The 21,817-nt window shown below is 40.5% G+C and overlaps 1 protein-coding gene across 1 annotated transcript in view; it reads right to left on the reverse strand.

Annotated features, from left to right (window-relative positions):
* Positions 1–2,593: 2,593 nt before the first annotated feature.
* Positions 2,594–21,817, reverse strand: part of triqk (triple QxxK/R motif containing) — a 32,899-nt gene continuing 13,675 nt past the window's right edge. Inside the window, exons 3-4 of the mRNA XM_022197822.2 lie at positions 14,777–14,862; positions 2,594–5,053 (exon numbers count right to left, since the gene is read on the reverse strand). Of these exons, the coding sequence (XP_022053514.1) occupies positions 4,946–5,053; positions 14,777–14,862 (194 nt within the window). The 3' untranslated portion in view covers positions 2,594–4,945. The remainder of the gene's footprint in view (positions 5,054–14,776; positions 14,863–21,817) is intronic.

The following is a 21,817-nucleotide window of genomic DNA, read 5'->3' on the forward strand; positions in this document are numbered from 1 at the left end:
AACACAATGAGCGTGTGCAAACATGGAGGGACAGACAGGCAAATGGAGAGGGATTGGTATCAGAGAGCACACCTGTTGAGCACCTGCCCTATCCGCTCATGACACGCTGATTAAAGATGTAGCAACTGTAAACACACACACACTGAGAAAGCCAGAATTTGCACATGCACATTTCCTTCAAATTGGCGACATTGTGACGCGGTCGGTCAGCGAGAAGAAGTCGCGGCTTTCCATCGAGAGACTCTCTCAGACATCCAACTACTTTTGAGTCTCTGCAAGTTTTCTGTCACTTTCCCCCTGCCCTCCCTGCCTTTCTCTGATCTCCCGCTGAGTTCTTCGGTCTCTGTGTCATTAGGCAGCGCATCAGGGATTAAGAGGGCGATGGGAGGATGTGATTTGCAGCAGAATCCACTAAGTCTTGCATTACCACACACCTCACAAAGCACGGGGGAGTTTCTAATCCACCGCACAGCACAATCCTGCTAATGCATTCATATCAGACACACAGACAACTGAGGTCGACTGAGAATTAAACACCAGAAGTATTACTGTCAAGTTCAGGGCTGAAACATTTGTCTCTAATATTAAAGTTGACAGATACCTGCATAGTGGCTAGATGCGTTCGAAGATCACTTGTAAGACAATGACCTGCATGAAAAAGAATACAGAATTATGAAAAGCAGAATACATCCACATATTTATTCTGCATAGCATTATTTATCACTCAATGCATAAGGAGTAATACAGAATGTAAAAGTTAGAGATAGAGAATTCTTAGTTTTGATCTCTTCTGGCATTCTGACCCTCGGACTGGATGTAAAGTTTCTCACATTGGTATGATTTTAAATCTATTATTTTTCAGCAGAACTGAAGTTCCCTTTACAAATCAATGAGAAGGAGGAGAAAAAAAGGGGAAGGAGAGGCGAGAGAAAGAGAGGGAGACATTAAGTGTGAGACTAGCAGTGGTACTTTGTGACATGCATCATCAGGCCTGTCTTCTCACTATACAGTATCTCCCTAATGGCAGCACAGCGGTGGATGCTTGTGTGCAAATGCATGTGTGAGGGAGAGAAGCAGCGATGAGGCTGCTTGTCAGAGTGACTTGTAGAGAGACTGTGTGTGTGTGTGTGTGTGTGTGTGTGTGTGTGTGTGTGTGTGTGTGTGTGTGTGTGTGTGTGTGTGTGTGTGTGTGTGTGTGTGTGTGTGTGTGTGTGTGTGATAGAGATAGGGACTAAATGAGCTTCTGGTGGGACTGACCCTCCTCACTTCTCCCCGGTCCGTCAGAGAGACTGAGCGCTTCACTGGAGCATGGCTACAGGCACGGTGCTGAATACTGAAAACACTACACACACACTGATGGACAAACTCTGGAGAAAAGCAGCTGCAGAAGCCCTCAGTTCGCTCACATACACACAAATGCACAGACGGAAAAATAACGGCACAGAAACAGCGATAGACGCCATCTTACAAACCAAACAGGAATTACATTGAGGTCAATGTGCATGTATGTTCACATGACATCATGGCGCAAATAGAAAATGTGACAAAATGCATGTGTTTGTATATGTCAAATACCATGCAAGCCTGCCCTAGAGTGCTCTGTATGTGCGGCGTCTGGTTCAGCAGCAGTCATAATTATGATTCATGTCTCTGTAAACAGCCATACATGTATGAGAACATTTCCTATTGGCCAAAGTGTGGGAAAAGTGCAGCACATTACATATTGTGTGTGTGTGTGTGTGTTGGTGTGCATGTGCAAGTTTCAGGCAAAGTATAATTACTCTTGGTGACATACCTTACATGACTAATGAGCAGAGTTTGGGTGCATGGCGTCGAGCTCATTTGTCACCGGATGGTAGGTAAAACTTTAGTGCGTTCGACTCCTGTGGAATGCTGTTAAGGTCATGCTAAATGCTCATACTATGCTACCGCCTGATTAATTTCCTGTGCAAACACAAGCCAATGAACAACGTCAATTAGCAGAGATGCCCCACATGAACATGCGCCGACGTTACACTCCTGTCCTTTTGTCATTGTCGTGAATTAACGCGCAATAATAAACGGGATCTCCTTTCTAAAGCAGCATCTGATCTCATGTAGCTCGTCGGGGTCACTGTCCTCACAGTTTGAGCCACTCACACGAAGACCGACAAAGACGCAGTCAATATGGTTTAATAACCCGTTACTGATAGAACAGTGTTGTTTACAGCTTAGAATTAAAGCAATCTGAGAGAAATAACGGCGAGCTTTTACCCCATAAAAGTAAATCGACACTGGGATTTTTTATTCATTAACTTTTAAGACTCAAAGTAATGACTACACCTACATTTAACAGCTAAATATAAACCCTCTGGGATAAGAAGCATAAAACATGACTGGTAATAATGCAGAAGCGTTGTCCAGAGCATACACCACCTGATCCGCTGTCATTGCATTCAATTGCAACCCTCGATTTAGCCAATTTTTACTATTAAAGTTATCATTTTACTGCAGAAAGGCTTCCTGTTAGCTCTTAACCGCATGCACATGACACATTTTCTGAATTTTGCACATCGTTTTTTTTGTCATGCAGGCAGAATAACATGCATTTCGGTTTACACTCAACACCACCAAGAAATTTATTCAAATAAATTTATTGAAAACTGAAAGGCTTTTTTAGCTTCTTTTGTACAATGCATAACATATTCCTTCACAAACAGGTATGGCATTTTCATATTAAATGCAATTTAACAAAAGAAATACAGAAAAGCAATTCAGACGCCTGACAGTACCCCAAACAAAACACATTAAAAAATGTTTGTATATCATTTAAACTGATTCAATAATTGCATAAACAATTACACTGTAGTGAAAAATATCTCATTTTGCCAAACATGGGTCTAAGTAAATAGGCTGAGGCTGCCAGATCCTTAGCATTGTGCTGATGTCATGGTGACCTTTTAGATAACAGGTGTCATGTATGAAGGTCTATTAGGCCGGCTATCTATTGTTACACATGTGAGTGACTCACAGTGCTGGGGGGAGGGTTTCTGGATGTACCAAGCCGAGATAAAAGCTGCTGGGTGAGGGTACGGGTGCATGCTTATCATAATGGTTTCTTTGACGTGTAGTCTTTTACTAGAGGTCGGGAGGTCATGGGAGAGAAGAGGAGAAAAGGCAGAAACTGAAAGCTCAAAATCGGTCTCAGATTTCAGGAATCATATCAGCGTTGGAACACAGCCACAGCACAGACATAAAACTTATGTGGGGTTTTTTTAAGACTTGTGAAAAAAAAAACATGTTAGGAATGAAAGAAGTCACAAGGCCCCTTGTGTAATTGGTATCTAGGCTTTTACTTGTTATGTTTGGGGCCACGTGACGACATCAGCACGTCATCGGTTATCAGCTGATAAAGGCATTAAAATGGAATATCGGCAATGGTCCAAAATGAACATCAGCAGGCAGATAATGCCTGTCAGGCTTAAAGTTTACAGTATTTTGTTACAGATCTTACATAAAAGTAAAATTCCTCTTTTTTTGCCCAGTACATTTTAAAAAAAAGCACTCTATTGCCAGTTTCTAAAAGCAGGCCTGATAACATGTTAATTCCACTAGAGGAGAGACTTGATGATCGCTGCAATTAGGTGGGGTAATTATTCGCATATATCGATATCAGCAATCTGCCAAAATGAGCTGGAGAATATTGGCACAGTGGCAAAAGTCCAATATTGTGCATCCCCGGTTTCGTTAATCTAAAAAGTCTTCACATGCAAAATTATTTCCCTATAGATGACAGTATTGCTTTTGCTGTGTGGTAAATGGAAAAAGTCAAAACCCTTCAATCTGTACTCTTTCGCTAACAAATAATCTCTCAAACAGTGGAAGCACTTGTACTGAAATGGTTGATAGAAGGTCAGTCCTTGCACCTTGCAGGTCTGGTGCACAAAGAGTAAAGCAGTAGAAAAAAAGCAGCACTGACAAACCTTCATATTCCTTTCTGTAGAAACACATTACATCCCTAAGAAGACAACAATATACAAAAGAGGGAAAACCATCAAGGTGTTCCTGATGAGAAACATGTCGGCTCACCTCTATTCAGTAATCATTCATCTCCATAATTTCCATTCAAATGAAAAGAACCTGATCATATTTAAAATGCTTATCCTGAGGATATACGTCTCCGTGTTGCAAGTATGCATGTGCGGCGGCAGGTGCAATGTGTTGCTCTGTATTCTGCACACATGTTCAATCAAGACGAGGGCTTTGTGGATTCTAATCTCACACTTTGTGATCTCCAGATATCCAGGAGGAGAGGTTTGTGCACTGGAATGTGAGGCAAGTGTTTGTCTCAATGTGACGAGAGCCTCAGCAAGAGATTTACATTTTTCTATTAGCGGAGAAAACAGTGGGACGTGACTCTGCAGAATATGATTAACGGCGCTTAGTCTCGACTGTAGTTTGGATTACTTGTGTTTAAAAAAAAAAAAAAAAAAGAGGCTTGTATTCTCGGCTGCATGTAGATTTTGCAGCAGAATGTTAAACAAGCGAATGAAGCTGGAGGTCAGTGACATTTTTCAAAACTGCACTCGGGGAAAAGCTATCAGTAGAAGCAAGCAGTAATAAGAGTGCACATATGAGAGCAAAAGAATGAGTTGAATGAATTGCATTGAACAAATTTAGCACAGAAAATTACTGAAAAGAAAAATCTCTCCATGTCTAGTCAGAAACATTATCTTATATATAGCCTGAAACTTCTTTCTATCAAAGAGACTGCCAACAAGTCAACAAGAGTGGAAAAGACATTCAGTCTGTGTCAACTTCGCTGAGCAAAGTTTGTATTTGGACTTAGAGATGCCCTTTAGGGCACAGTTTTTTTATTTAAGTTTTGTTTTGACTTCTTCCTTCTCTTGCCCTTGAGCATTAAGTCAAGAAACAAGAAAGTTTCCAGCGCAGAGTCCATCTCGTATTAATCCTCGTCCACATCCAGGTTAAGCTCGGTGCTCAGGTTGAGGTAGAAGAAGGCGTAAACACAGAGCACAAAGAAGAGAATTGCTGCGATGACCAGGAATGCATCCTGAGAAGGGAGAACAAAAGGTTTAAAGATGTCATATTCAGTGTTCTTCTATAGACGGTTTTTATATCTGCCTGATCCCTCGTGTGTCTGCCTCTGCTTTGTTTCAATGTGTTTGCAATGTTCTGTAATTGCACTCTTTTTTATTTGTGATGCATCTGTGTCTGCCAAGTCCCTGCAGTCTTTTTCGTTTCATCTCAATTCACTGCATTTGTTGTTCCCTAGCTTGTCTAAAAATCAGAAAATAAATACTTGAACTACACTGTAAGTTTAAGTAATGTTGATGCGCTTAAAGGACGATCTGGCTATTGTACCATCAACCACTGCAAGCAAATTTTTAGACATTAGTGTGAAAAGAAATGCTACAAAGAAGCAAACATTTCAATTTCATCTAAGTCTTTTCCATTTGAATTGTAACACAAAGGTATTATTTGTGTCTGTGAACCTCACAATTATATCTGTACGTGTATCTGCTGTCAATTTTACAAAGCACTTCCAAACTGGAAATTAGGGCTGGACCCAAATAGCCGAATATTCGTTCGCTACGGTGGTATCCAGATATTAATTTTGGTTAATTTTGGCGTTACTCCGCCTTCGGCCCACATCGGCTCATCTCGTCGTGTGATCACAAACATATACACATATGTCTATGACATATACACATATGTGTATGTGATCACCCCTTCCTCCCCCCAGACGAAAATATTCGGAGCTCGTCTCTTCCCTTCGCCTTCGGCCAACTTCAGCTCATCCCGTCGTGTTCGGCTCATCTCGGCTCCGCCATTCGTGTTTCTTACCACCACCCGAATGGCCGGGTGGCTGCCGACTCTGACGTCACGCTTCACTTCGTTGTATAAACACAAGACAAGATGCTGAAGACCTCCGCTGTTTGGAAGTTCTTCAGTTTAACTGAAGGCAAAACGAAGGCAAAATTTGGACCTGGGAGACCAGACGAACGGATCCGAATATTCGGGCCGTCTCCGCCACAAGCTGCCGCTGCCACCGCCACTAACCGCCCCCCCCAGTCAGATGTTAGGGGGCGGAGCGAATATTCGGATATTCGTCTTTAATTGGGCCCGAATATTCGGAGGCCAGAAACCACTATTCGGGCCAGCCCTACTGGAAGTAGTTCAAATCCGCATAGTAGATATACACACATATTGCAATTTCAATATGAGCGTATAGTGGTTGATGAAACCTAGTACTGGAATAACAGAAAGCAGCTTTACCCAGTCATGTATTATTTGATCATTTTCATCCAAATATGATACATTTCAGGTGACTACCTCATGAAGCTTATTCAGAGAATACCAAGAGCGTGCAAAGCAGTAATCAAAGCAAAGGGTGGCTATTTTGAAGAATCTAAAATATAAAACATGTTTTGGCTTAATTCACACTTTTGTTTACTGCATAATTCTATAGGTGTTCATTCATAGTTTTGATGCCTTCAGTGAGAATCTACAACGGAAATAATCATGAAAATAAAGTAAAAACATAAAATGAGATATGTCCAAACTTTTGACTTGTGGTGTACATTGTTGGTGCTGTTATACTTAACTCTAGATTTTTTTTTTGCATTTTGAATGTAATGCTTGCATTTTTAAGGGAGTATGTTTTGCTTTATGCTTTTGGTACTTTTACACAAGCAAAGTGTCTAAATGTTATTTCATCTAGCACAGATACCATGCTTGGGTTGCTAGCTTAAACATGTTTTCTGTTTCCTCTACAATATTTTTTTTAATATAGATATACAAATTTAATTGGGGACTTTAACAGCCTCTAGGACAGTGATGATGAGCACGAAACTGGGAGAGAGAGCAGGGGGAATGACTTCCAGCAAATAGTCAAATAGTTAGGGTCTATGGGCCATATACCCAGCTGTCAGCTCCCCTCGTCTTTCACATCTTTAAGTATGGACTAGTTAATATATTGGTATTAGTAAACTTGCATACAACGATAAATTTTATCCCAATTTTAAAATCTGAACGCATTTTTATTTTAGCTGCTCTGTGATATTACGTCTGAGCTAAATATAGTTTATTCGGGAAATGCATCTGGAAATGCACCGGCAGCGCTGCAGTAAGCTTTCAAAGCTTTTAAATCTCGGTGTCAAATTATGGTTACATTATGGAAAACTGATATTAGGTGCCAACACACTCAGCTGCCATCCAAATGTGTTCTAACAGCCCAACATAGATACTGTAGGTTCAAGTGGAAAGATGAATGTGATGCAGGATTCTTTTGCATGTGTCTTTTTATTTACTTTTTGTTCTAAGTAAATCAAAAGAGACCACTTATTTTTCACCTTTACTACACATGTGGAGTCTACAATGAATCCATTTAATTACCATTACCCCTAGCCTATAGTTTTACATTTTGCTCCCTTTTTGATGCTCTGTGCATGACCGATTTGCTTTTGCAAAGTATTTATATCTAATTTAACAAACTCTGCGGGACCACACCATCAAAATGCAACACATCTAAATAAACTCCAGACCTGTCTGTTAATGCAGACCCATTATCCAACCGATAAACTACCCGTTATGAAATAAACTCAGAGCCGACTGCTGGTGCGAGGCAGCCATGCATCATGGCACACAATGGTGTAGGGAAATAAATAAATTTGACTTCCACCCCTGGAGGATCAGAGACGAAGGGGGAGAGGGGGGGGAAACCACCAGCAGCTGCACCCAACACTGGATTATATTTATTTGTGTTTCTGCCTGCTCAGACAACTGGCAGGAGCGCACATTTAAACATCTCCTACATTGTTGTGCACAGCCAGCATAGTGTGGGGGTAGGACTTTCATTATTTAAACCTTCTGACATGGCAGCAGCATTTAGAAGTAACTGAAAGTTACTGCTTTTAACAAAAAAAAAAATCTCCAAACGAGACAATAGGTAAGTGGCTGGCAATTACTTTGCTCACTGATTATTAGCATGGATAACATTAAGCTGTATAGATAAACTTACAGAAATTCTACAACACCAGATGTTTTATATTGTCAAGTTTTTTCACAGAAAAACTAGTGCCGGTCCTGCACAATATAGAGATATATAAGTATTAATGACTATTTTGCGCAAGATTATCACGTAGACAAGGCTAGTCTGTGTATGCATTTTTTGTATGTAAAAAAAATTGAATTACAGGTAAAGTCAACGTAACATTTGCATTGATGTTTTTTTATGTGATTTGCCCAGCTTCAGAAGTTTCAAACATTGATTTATTTTTATCATTATCTACTTAATTTTTTAAAAATTAGGATCTGCTTTGTTTTCTTCAAGTGTCTTACTTTAAAGTTATATTTACCCACATTTGCAAGTTTACAAGTGAGTATTGCTAATATTAAGGCTGCAGCTATCGATTATTTCAGTAATCTAGTATTCCATCACTTATTCTGGGGCTTAATCGAGTAATTGAATTCCGCGCTTGGCACGCGCAATAGAGCATCAACAGCGTAATGTGCTGTACAACAAAAATAACCATCGGACATCTGCGGTATATTATACATGTATAGTACAGTACAGGTGTATTGTACATATATAATATGGTATAGCAGCATTGTACAAATATAGTGTAGTACAGGCCTATTTAACTAAAAGCCAAAGAGTGTTGGGGGACAGAGATCACAGTTTTTGTTGCAAATCCTGCCGTTAAAAGAAATGCTCCTTTATTGAGTTTTCCCACACACTGGACATAAACACTGGCTCGAGGGCATTGATCGCAACAGAAACCTTAGTCATAGTGGCCTTTTGATGTTCTTCTTAGTAATGCTAACACTGTAAACCACAACCTACATGTACCACAGCACAAATTAAACATCAATCACAACTAATTTTGAGGGAGTTTGGTAGAACGAACAAAACTTGACCCATACAAATAATTTAGTCTAATTAAATCATCTAATTAGATCATCCTTTGTCCTTGGTGTACACGGGTGATAGGAACATCAAAAGTACACTTTGGAAAATGTCACACAATGGAACAAGATGGTCTTTTAGTTGGGACATTGGGAGACTTCGCAGCGGCTGCATGATTTGTCGTAAGAGATTACTAGGACAAAACGATTATTTTTCTGGCCCAACGCCCATTTTTGGTCCCTACACTCTCCATCTTTCAGGTCGGGCCATTTCATAAACCTATGTGCATTCATTTTATACAGAAAAACGCTCACATTACACAATTTACATAGAAAAATAAGCAATCATGCAGAAAGCAGCAGCCTTGTTTGGAAAGGTTAAATAGCAGATAATCATCTCAAGAGTGCTGTTCTTTAAAGCTATTCACACAGAAGAGCATTTTTTTGAAAACTTTGTGGAAAACACAAGCTTCGGGGCTGATGGAGGGCCAAAACAGACACACAGGTGTGTTTTCCAATTTACCTGCATTTGTGTGGAAATGCTTTCAGACTCTTTAAAGTAAACCAGGCCCCCACAGTAGGTGTTCTACCTCTGATGGACCCATCTGCACATTAATGAAACAAACATTCACAGCTGTCTTTGAGAGAGTCACTGCGGGAAATTGTTGCATATTGAAATGAAAGTAGGAGTAGGTGACACTGATAATAAATACACCTCAGTAAAATAATTTAAAAGAGCATAAATGCTGTGGATTATATATTCAATTTAAATAAACGCCTATGGGCACTTTTTCCAAAAATGATGAAAATTATTCAAACTATTTATTTGGGGGCTTGTATAGTTTAACGCAATCAGTGTTTTAGGTTTTCTCCTGACAGAGAGAGAATAAAAACACCTTCCAGCATCACATTTCAGCAGCCAGGCGCCGAGTGGCCGCAGGACTACAATCTACCTGCAATCAGTCTCAAGAGCCTTCTGCCAGTTTTACCGAGAAGTTAAACTTTCTTCAACAAAATGGCCTATTTTTTTCCTCTTTTTTTTTTTTTAGTTTTTCTATTGGTTAATTGTCAAACAAATTGAGGCTTTCCAAAGGAGTGGTATTCAACTTGAAAATGGGAATTTGGAGCGCGTGTTCATTATGTGGCGCTCTCACGATTACAATCTTCATCAGCTGGAGTTTCATTAGGGGCACTCAGAGTATTGAACAATGCCAGTTATTCTTTATCAAGAGAACTCATTAGCAGCAAACTTTCTAATCAACACTGGAGAGCTTGGAGAGCTTTAAAAGAGTGCCGAGTACAGTCTGATTGGAGGTTATTCAAAAAGAAATATTTGATTTGAATGTGGAAATGAGTTTTAAATTGCAAACTGGGCCACGACAACAAAGGTGACAAGACAAGCGAATTCAAAACATATGATACACAAACTCACTCATCCAATCATTGCAGCTATTTAGGATTTCACTCCTCTATTCATGGGTTTATTTCAGTAGATTTAGGGGAAAAGCTACCTGAACCATGTTAGACTAAACCAGTCTATATTGTCAGATTATGCTGCGTATTCACGAGCGTGGTTGCGATGAGGGAAAATGACAAACAAGACAAGACTAAGCTGACGTGGCAGAAGCAAAGACAAATAAGAATCGCAATGAAAACACAAATAATTTCAATATGTAGCACACGTGCACGGAGCAGACTGCGAATTCAACCCACCGGCCAAACAGCAGAGAGAAATGACGGAATGAAAAACAAGAGTGACAATGAAAGAGAAAACAGGCGAGAGATAAGGCTCTGCATAAATGAGGGGTGGCGGGGGGCTAATAATAATTCCTCTGTGACGAAGGCGATGGGGGTTGTGGGTGACAATTAAAAGGCGTCACAGCATCCACAGCTATCTGTGTACATGTTGTAGTGCCTAGTCATCAGCAGCATTGGTCTTCATTAGCCTCAGCCCACATTTATCTACATCCCAGCAGCCTCCAAACAGCTTAAAGTCCTTGCTTAATTGGAAAACTTTTAAATTTCATGCACTTTAGTTTCATATATTAACCGCCAGGCTTCCACCGCCTGATTTACTTTTCTATTTTGCCGAGGCCTCAGAGAAAAGAGAGCCGTTATCAAATCACGGAGGCTTGATTGTTTTCCCGTTTTTTTCCTTGTGTTCTCTGGCAGCTTTGAAAAATATGACAAAGAGAAGCATTTGTAATTCTGTTGACAGTATCACAAAGAAAATGTTGTGCTTCTGACACAGGTAAGCGTCTCGTTGAATCGCCGGTGAAACAAAACAAACTAAATTGCAATTCAGGTTTTGTTTTTTTTTTCTCCCCCTCCTCTCTTCTTTGCGTTAGGTTTCAGAGAGAAAGAGAACAGCTGGTTACAGTGACTTGTCTATGAAAACAAGCTGGAGGGGTTTCGGTGAAAACACTTGAGTTGTAGAAAGCACCTGCACTTGATTGAGATCATTGTTTTCGAGGAGAGTATAGCCCACTGTGTTGACTCTTGCCTTGTCTCACAAACACATTTATGTGCGCCCACACAGCCATGCACTCAGACACAAACACACAGCCTCTCTGCCCACATTTTGATGGAGACCTCTGGATGGGGCCCAAACACATCATCATCTTCATCATGTGGCTCTCTCAGCACCAACGGCAGCTGCAGCACACTCGGCATGCTGGGAGCCTGGTCCCTGTCACCCTGGCGACAAGCCACAGCTCAGCAGACATCCCCTCATCTGGTCCGATTTTTATTCTCCTCCTGGGTTTGTTTGTGTGCGTTTATGTGTGTGCATGTCAGTCTGTGTGTGCCTATGTGCTAAGTAACTTAGGTTCAGTGGGTGTGTGGGTCTATGTGGGCGGCCGATGTCTAGAAGCTACAGCGATAAATACCAGCCACTAAATGTAGAATTCGTCACTTTGCACGTTTCTTTCGCGTGTTTTGTACTTGAGATTTCGCTGCCATAACACACTGGTCCCTCGTCTATCGTGGGGGTTAGGGTCCAGAACATCTTGCGATCGGCGAAAATCCACAAAGTAGCGACCTTATATTTATTTATATATATATATATATATATATATATATTTATTAAGGCTTTTGAAACCCTCCCTACATTTTTATATACATTTCCCACACTGTTATTAACATCAAAAGGTGCAGAATGTTAGATCGACATCGTAGGGCTTAAAAATAAATTCAATTTTTTTACGAAAATTTCACAAAAACGCAACACCGCAGAGTAACACATCAGATGTCGATGTAAAATGCACAAGGCGAGATGCTGAATGCATGCTATACACGGGAGACAGAAGAGACTGATGCTACGGTCGCTGAGCCAATCAGCACCCAGCGCTGTACGCCATGCATTTTATTTCAATTTAATATTCTTTTAATATGTTTTAATTATAGTTTAGTTTATATTTTTGCATTGTTTTCAATTGTTTAGGGCAGAAAATTCTTATTTATTGTAAAAATAATTAAAACAATATATAAAAATGCCAATACACTGCAAAAATCACGGGATATAGCGAAAAATCCACGACTGCACTTTGTGAACCGTACTTTGTTGTGTAGCAATCAACAAATACATCAGACAGCGAACCATTCTCATACTTCCTCACTCCATTCAGTATCATTTTGTAAACCTTCAGCTAAGAAGTACTTCCAGTTTTTAGCCTCTGAACCGAACGAATTGTCAGACTTGTGGCTCCTCTTTATAGCTATAAAGTCACTATCGAGTGAGCTACAGTCAAATTCTGATCAACATAGGGATTGTTGTTGAATATCTCCCCTCTGTCTTTCTCCATTACTACTGTAAAATAAAGACAAAAACGCCCCAAAATTAATACTTAAAAATCCTGTTCTATATGGTCCTCGCCACAAGCAACACATATTCACAAATGACAGCTGGAAGAAGCCCAGAGTCATTTCTGTAGTCTCCATCCTCTGCCAATTCCATAAGCAATGCCCCCCCCCCCCCAACTTTCCAGACTCGGCGGCTAAATAAGACGGAGGGAAAACAGTGCAGAACTGAACAGAAGGCTAGTGTGCCAATTAGACGAGGCAGCAGGCTTGTTTCCTGTGCTGCAAGATAATGTGCTGGAGCTACTTTGAAGGCGCTGCTCCTTCTCTAGACAACCTGAGGAGAGGCTGCACACTGCACTTCCTGCCAGTTTCTTCCTCTCTGCTGTCATGACCCCCATACCATCCAGTGTTTGGAGGACTAGTACTCGTACAACAACACAATACTTCCCTAAACACACTGTGACTGAACCTGCATCCATACAACAGGTGGCTGGTTTTCTCTTTTCATTTCTTTTTTTGTTGAGCAACCCCAACAATTGATCGCTGTTGTGGGAACAGAAGTTCTCCCTCTCTTGCTTTTGCTTTCGCAGTGTCTCGGTCCTTTTCTCTGCCAACTTATCCAGACTGGGCTGTTACTAGGACAGCCCCGAGACAGCCTGCCCTGGCAGCTGCCAGATTCTCTGTGCCCGCATGTCTGCTGGCCTTCTGAGATGCCAGCTGCATCAGAGACCAGCATCTCAACCAGGAAGAGAAGAGAATTTTTTTTTTGCTTTACTGCAATCACAGAGCTGTGTAAAAATCACTTCTTCAACTTCATATCGTGCTAAAAGGGCTCGATAGGAAAGCAAGCGTGACCAAATATCCATTACATTTGGGCTGAATTTCAATCGAACTCAGGGCCAAGAGGTCTAAGTCAGTTTAATATCCTCGTCCCAGAGGTATTTTTAATCCGACCTCTGAAAATTCCCCTCGTCTTGGGTATGAAAAACATGAATTATTCATGACCAATATCAATATTTCAAGATATGGACTAATCTAATTGGATTAAAGACGTGTTTAATGAGGCCTTGCATGTCTAAGAGATGCATATTTTAAAACCTGACCATTTCACCCAGTGTTTAATCCTCGCTGTGATTTGTTCATCTCTGCGCACTTCGTAGCAACTGAGGCTTAATGAGGGTGCGAAGCCTTTTGGATTTCAATGTAAACAGAACCAAATTACAATGCGACAAAAGAAAATAAATATGCAAACAAGAAACAACACTGACTATGTCAAAATGATGCTTTCTTATAAATTTTTCTCCCTTAAAATCACTGCGGACATGATTACATCTGACGGTATTTGCAGTTTCAAAGAGGACTTCAGAACCCAGGCGGGTAGAGAGGCGAGAGGTACATGGAGGAACCTTTTCCTCATTCAGTTGGTAAGCCCAAAGCATAAACAGCAGTGCCGCGTTTGCCATTAGAGTGATAAACATGGAGTCATTCATCTTTGCCTGCACAACAGCTCCTAATCGCTGCAGTGTGGCAAAAAAACAGAGACGCACCCTAGCAACACTCTCACCTCCCTTTACTTTCACAGTACCTACTCCATCTATCTCACACTTTCCTTTTCTTTTCTCGTCCCCCTTCGATTGCTCCTTCAACAATTAAAAAAAAATAAAAAATTGCAAAACCTTTGAATTGTAAATCTACAATAATGTGTTTGAAAGGCTGCCAGTTCCATCTTTTTTGAGACACGGTTGAATTTTTCCATTCTGCGGAGGACAGAATTATTCCTTCTTCTCCTTAATAATTTGTACCGAACTTCAAAGAAACGGTCACGTCATTTATTTATACGTAGATCTACTGTAGATTGTTTCATTGTGAGATGCTACAGTTAGTGTCTGGGATATTAAAAATGATGTAGTGAGACATACTCTCAAACAGGCAGTTGGACAGACAGACAAATGGAAAAAAGATGCTTGGCAGACAGACAGGCAAGCAGAATCGGGGATGGGCTGAGACAGACAGGCAAGGGGAAAATAGAGAATACATGTGGATACAGACTCCAGGCCAGTCTCACCCTGAATCCAGAGGAACTCTTCTTTGCTTCAGCTTTGAGCCGAGTGGCCTTTAAGGCGGACTTCGTCTTTTTGTAGTCCTGCTTACCTGAAAAAAGAAAATAATGCAATTAATGATAAAATAACAATCACACACTTCAATCAAATGACTGAAAAATGGTTCATATTGAGGAACAGATTTTATTTATTGCTGCCATGCAAGCAGAGACTGCACAAAGTTACTGTGTCCAACCAAAAAACAGACTCTCACTTAGCCCCAAAATAGCCCATTTTTCATTTTTACACTTCAGTTTTTGTGAAGATTATGTAAACAAGGTGTAGCGTGTGCTTGGAGCTTGTAGGCAGATTTAGTTACCATTAGACTGGTTGCTTTTTCCATGTATCCAGTCTTTAAATTAAGCAACTCCTGGCTGCAGCTTCATGTTTGGCTGATGTGAGAGATGTATTGATCTTCTCATATAACTATCCGCTAGAAAAGCATACAAGCATTGTTGCTGGAAGTTTTACTCCAACTCCTAAGTAAAATAGCCTGCTTAGAATGGGGGAGTTCACAAAACAAGGGAAATAAGCTCTGATTTTACCCTCGCGTCACAACATACAAAATGCAATAAATCTTTTTCCGGCCTGAGCTGCACACAGTTCACCTGTGCTTACTTGACTTCCCACAGGCTCAACTCTCAAGGGTGAGTCCTGTGGGCAAACTGGCCACCTGGCAAAGCGTGTGTGTGTGTGTTTATGTGTGTGTATATGTGTGAGCTTTACATGAGGCAGAGCCGGCTGTCTTGGTCTAATTAGAAACAACACACTGCAGGAAAAGGAACTTTGCTAACAATAGGGTGGAAAGGCAACAGCTTGCTGAACAGTGTGTGCGTGCATGTGTGTGTGCCCTGGCTCTTCCACCTTTGTGAGAACCTATTCATATGCTCAGGTTATGAACATATAGTGGCAAGTCATTAAAAGAGGTTATTTTAGAATTTCGGTGCAGGGTCAAATCTCGATGCGATTAAGGCAAGATTACTGTGAGAGCTGAGGTTAGGTATGATGTGTTAACATTGAATGTAAAGACTGGGAAATCAATGGGCAAGGCCCTGGGGTCAGCTTCAAGGTTGTCTCAATTGGTGATGTGACATGCAGAGGACGCCTGGAGCTTTAACTCCCAGCCAATTAAGCCTCATTTACATTGGAAGTGGGATCAAGAGAAGTAGACGGAAAGGAACTGTCTATATCCATCTGGAAAGGGTGTGGGAGAGAAAAGAGAAAATGAGCAAGGAGGAAGGACGAGTAAAGATGTGTGTGTGTGTGTGTGTGTGTGTGTGTGTGTGTGTGTGTGTGTGTGTGTGTGTGTGTGTGTGTGTGTGTGTGTGTGTGTGTGAACAACAAACAGACAGTGCAACATTCCGCTGAATAACACAAGGAGAGATTTTTCTCTTCTTGCGACAGCCATGGAGAAAACAGGAGATGACCATTATCCCGGTGTTAAGTATTTGCTGTCTCTCACAACACATTCTCTCTTTTTTAGCTATCTCACCCCCCCTCCACCCCCCCAATTTCCTTTGTAAAATCTCACATTCAGCTCCTATCGCTTTCTCTCTTCCTCCATCCCTCCTGGTTCTGAACTCCTCCTTCACCTCCCACTGACTCTGAGGAAGGCTAATAGAAATGGGGAGCATGTTGCCAGGAGCAGACAGCAAGCTAGTGGGAATTCATTAGGGGGCTACTGGATGTCTCCTCCACTTGTCAGAAAGTAGAGAGGGGAAAATTTGATTGGAGGGCACCTCAGGTTGTTCACCATTCACACAAATGGCGTAAAGATTTTCAGACTGCAAATGGCCGGATGTGAGAAAACTACAGGGATCGCCATCAAACACTGCAGGAAAAAACAAGGTACGTAGTGAGGAGGGTAAAAATTAAAAGATAAATACACATGGGATAATTAGAACATATAACACATTTTGCACAAGATTGCTAAAAAGGGTGTTTTGTTTTCTTTGTGTTTTTGTAGCAGATAGCCTCCCAGTTTTATAAGCCAAACAGATTTTTACATAGATCTGAGGAACCAACAGTTGTCAACCAAAAAACTTGCATAATTTTTCCCCCTAACTGCCCACTGCCATTCAGAATGGCCAGCTGCCTCACAGTCCATCAGGTTTGTTTGCTTTACAGCTGTCTTTGTTAACTCTAAAATAGCTAAATGACCGCAAACATTCTGGCTGCAAGAGGGAACACAAGAGTCTTCATGCACTCCCAGCATCTGAGGAACTAAGACCAAGTAGATTAGTTACATTATTCATGGCAGCCTCACCACAAAAAATCCTTAGTGTTAGCATGTTGTTCAGCTAATGTGGCTAATGTTACCATTATCTTGTCTTTTACATCCATTTGTTTATCCTAAACATTGTTCTCACATACACTACCAGTCAAAAGTTTGGATTCAATGGTTTTTATTTGATTATTTTATACATTGCAGATTAATACTGAAGACATCAAAGCTATAAAAAATACATATGGAATTATGTTGTAAAAAAGTGTTAATCTTCAGTATTAATCTACAACGTAGAAAATAATACAAACAAATAAAAGCATTGAATGGGAAGGTGTGTTCAAACTTTTGACTGGTAGTTTATACTGCATTTAAATGCACTTGAGATCCCAAAAAAATCTATTTCTTATTGAGATATTTTTCTGTTGTCACACACTGAAATGAGTTTGAAATTGTGACTAAAATACAACTTGTTAAAGCGTGCTGTTAACTAGCAGTAATTTCAAAGCCATATCCAAGCTGTTGCTCTGTACTGCTAAACTCCTGCTTTTATTACCCCAGCTATGTCAGACAAACCCACAATACACATGAAGAGGCAACAGCAGTGCTATGAATTTAGTACAATTTCCATATAAAAAGATCGCTCAAAGAGAAAGTTAAACGCAATAGAAAGATCTTGCACACTTAGCCATGTCTGTATTTGCTGCTGTGCTGTGAACTCTTCTGCTCTGCACCATCAATTACAGATGCAGAGAGTTTTCTTCCTGTAGGGGGCAGATTCATCAGCAGATTAACTCACAAAACTGGAAAGTCCATTTAGAATCAGGCTAAAACCAGGGTTTATGCAGTCATAGTAAAATGCACCATCTTTGTAGTATTATTCTGAAAGGGGCACAATATCTCATTTTTGAACAACTCGGTCACTCCAGAAGGTAGGAGGTACACAAGCTGGTGCGCTGACTGTTACCATAGCTGCCCGATTTACTTCTATTTTCTCTCTAGTAGCCTGTTTACTGTCATTTCATTCTCAGGATTGTCCATCTTTCATTACAGAGTGGCTGAGAGAGAGAAAAAAGCTGTGCAAAGCAGCGATCTTGTTAATTTTCAGTTAACAAGATTGTTACCTTGGTCGCTATCAGAATAAAAAATTCATAGAGTTTATTAAAAGATGCCTTTCTTCAATTAACTCCTATTTAAAAACTGCTTGCAAATCATTCCTCTAATGTAGAATGGTTTAATAGAGGTGGTAAATGAAAATGAATAGAGCAAAACAATTAATACAAAGCACATATTTACTTCTCCCTTCTGCTTTGAGCAAATCTACAGGTTACAGAAATAATTTGATTTCACGATTTTACATGACCGAGTGTCTGAGCCTTTGTGCTTTAAAATATCACAAAATTAAATACTTCTGTGCTATACTTCACATCCAGCATATCTGAGAAGTGTCATTTGTAATATACAGTTAAAAAAAAAAAACAAGAATGCAAACCAGGTATAAGTCCAAAATAAAAGGAGCAGAAAATCCATGATCTCTATTTTGCACCGTGTCATGCATCCAATTCATGAAAGAAAACACTTGGAATTGAAGTTGAAAACCACCACTGAACAGTTGTACTTCCTGTTGTGATACCAGTTAACTCTGCTGTTCATCTCTTCTGGCAAATTTATTGTTTCGATTTAACCCATCCTGTTCGGAGCACTGGTCAGCCACTGGGGTTCAACCTCAACTCTAAGTCAGCGCCTTGGTCAAGGGCACTTGGCATGTTTATGATGACTGGAGAAACCACAGCTCATGGAAGGAACTTGCAGATGTATAGAGAGAACATGCAAACTGCATACAGGAAAACCCTGACCCTTGCTGGGGTTTACACCTCTGGTACAAGACGACAGTGTTAAAGGGGAACTTCGTTTTTTTTCCAACCTGGGGTCTGTTTTCATATGTCATTTCATACATGTGAGTGATGGAGAAATGAATTTTCAACATAGTTCCAGTATTTAGCCAGGCAGGCAGCTTCGCAGCTCAGCTAGCGAAAAGTATGGGGCAACTTGCCCCCCGCGTCAAAGTCCGCCCTAATGTGCTTTTTTTCCAAACAGCTGTTTCCCTCACTGGTGTTTTGGCGCGAGCTATCGCGCGATTTCGGAACGACATTTGCTTTCTAGCGTCCCGAGATTTGGATACAGACCACAACAAATAGCGATCGCCAAGTAATGTGGAGGTTTTCGTTCACTTCTCATCTCTAGTATGTTGTGGGACACTCGTTGAGACTATCCGAGCCAGTCAGTGTGGGGGGAAAAAAAAGCATGTTAGGGTAGACTTTGACGCGGGGGGCAAGTTGCCCCATACTTTTCGCTAGCTGAGCTGCTGAGCTGCCTGCCTGGCTAAATACTGGAGCTATGTCGAAAATTCATTTCTCCATCACTCACGTGTATGAAATGACATGAAAACAGACCCCAGGTTGAAAAAAAACGAAGTTCCTCTTTAAGTACTGAGCCACCTCGCTCCTTTTGTGCCTTTTTCTGCATCAAAATACCTGAGAATCCTCAAAAGTCTGAACAATGTCCAAACTTGAACAAGATTGGGTTTAAATTTCACAAGCATATGTATATGTCTTCAGTATATCAAATGTTTCTCATAAACTTCTTCCAAAACACCTGTATTGGTTTGTTTCTTAATCGCAGGGAGAAACTTGTTCCATGTCTACTTGGAGAAATTATGCTAACATGGAAAAATTCATCATAACCCAATACACGCATAACCATCTGGTAAGAATCAGTACTAACTGGAGCTAAATCAGAACACCAAGTCAGAGTATGAAGAGTTGATATAAAGTATTTATGCCAGAGAATTACATCAGGCTGTGGAAGGTATTGTAGTGTTATTTTGTGCTTCTTATGACTTCACGTTGGTCTTTCTTCTGTGGCTTGTTTGTGTGGATCTGGAGACTGCACACACACATCCACACACACATGGCCCTGATGATATTGCACTGGGCTTATGAGCACTCCTATTTGTCATTGCTGCTCCCCCTGCTGCACCAGCGCTGTAGACACTTTCTGTCACCAATTATCTACCTACGCTGGGCTATACGCATCCCTCCCTGCCTTTGCCTGCCATGTTGAAAAGGCATCACTGTCCTCCTGTACAGCAACAACAATGCCACGTCTCAGAGGAGCATTAACCCCTGTAAGACGGTCTAGAGTGCCTGCTGGGAGGTTTCCCTGAGTGGGCCTTTCATTGAAGTCATCACTGATTTTTTTTCAAGAGGAAATGAGGAAAGGGAAAGTGGCCTTCTTCCCACACACCACTTAGAAAGCATTCCATTAGATGGAACGTTCACGGGACTCCGAGGGCTTGTCTTGCTTGTTTGTCACTGCGTTTACCTTTAAATGGTGTCTGATGAAGACGAGAAATGAGTTTTTATCTTGAGCCATTATTCTGCTTAGCATAATGAGACAGGTAGGGGGTATTAGCTAAAATTAGTTACATGTGATTGAGCACTCAGGGGAAGAAGGGGGTGAAGGGTATGTGATTTGTGTCAGAAATTGGCCATTAAATTGAAGATGGCAGATGTAAGACATCTAAGAATATCACAGTAAACTTCCACAGTTAAAATAAAGAAAAACTAATAGTTCCTGTGACATACAGTGGGGTAGAAAAGTGTGAGCTCAACAGATATTTCTTTATGCATTTGTTTTGAACAAAAATACCACGTTAATGCTTTTTTATATTATCCAAACAGTTGGAGTTAAAGTTCAATCTCTGAAAAATGTCCATGACCCTCTTTTGCTTTAATGACAGCAGACATTCGAGCTACAAGGACTCTGTGAGGACTTTGTGCAAAACCCAATAAACCGTGTTATATGGGGTAGTTGTAAGGTTCAGTGGGACTAAGGTCAATGCATAACTTCCTTGGTCATCAAGTAGTTCTTGCAAAGCTTTGAGGTGCGTTTGGGCTCAAGATCCTGCTGCTCCCTCTCCACAAAGATGCAAACTTGACGATGAAGCATGTCTGTGAAGAATGAAGGCTACTTTTTTTCTGTTAGAAACAGCCCAAACACCCTTTAGACACAATATTCCCACAATGTTTTATTGAGGGTTTATCCAGAGCGCTGTAATTCTCTCTTCTGTTCAACTCCTTAGCTACAACCTTCTCTTGCTGCCAGAGAAATAAACCTTGAATTCATCAATAATTTCGACTTTTCTTCAGTCATCTACTGTGAAATTTTGGTGTCTTAGACTTGGACATCTTTTCTGTATCTTGTTTCCCACCATCACTATGCTGCTTCATATTACATTTTTGTTGGAAACATTTTGACATTTATAACAGGTGAACAATAGGTGGAATTTAATCATTTTAACAAGCCTCTCATAAGCAGATAACAGCTACTTAAGTGTCAGCTAAAAAGGATAGAACTTAAGGAAATCTGACCTTTTGTATAACTGAGTTAATACCACAAATATGCTTCAGTTTCAGAAGATATCCTCTTTACATGTCAAAAGCGCTTGTGTTTATAAATATTTCAAACCCAGGGAAAAATTAAAATATGATAAACACTTAACTGTAGACCATAAATACAAATTTTTCACAGTATGGTAGTAAATTCATTCTTGTCAGATAGGCTGCATAATAAAAGCGATGAAGGGTGAAAAAAGACAACATTACAGAGTGAAACACTGGTCCAAATAACATTATCATAACAGAATATATAAGACAATCTATAACATAAGGTAAACTGACAGTTGTTTCAGGAGGAAGAGATAGATTATGGAGGATAGAGT

Source organism: Acanthochromis polyacanthus, chromosome 11, assembly GCF_021347895.1.
Source record: "Acanthochromis polyacanthus isolate Apoly-LR-REF ecotype Palm Island chromosome 11, KAUST_Apoly_ChrSc, whole genome shotgun sequence".
Taxonomy (NCBI): Eukaryota; Metazoa; Chordata; class Actinopteri; family Pomacentridae; genus Acanthochromis; species Acanthochromis polyacanthus.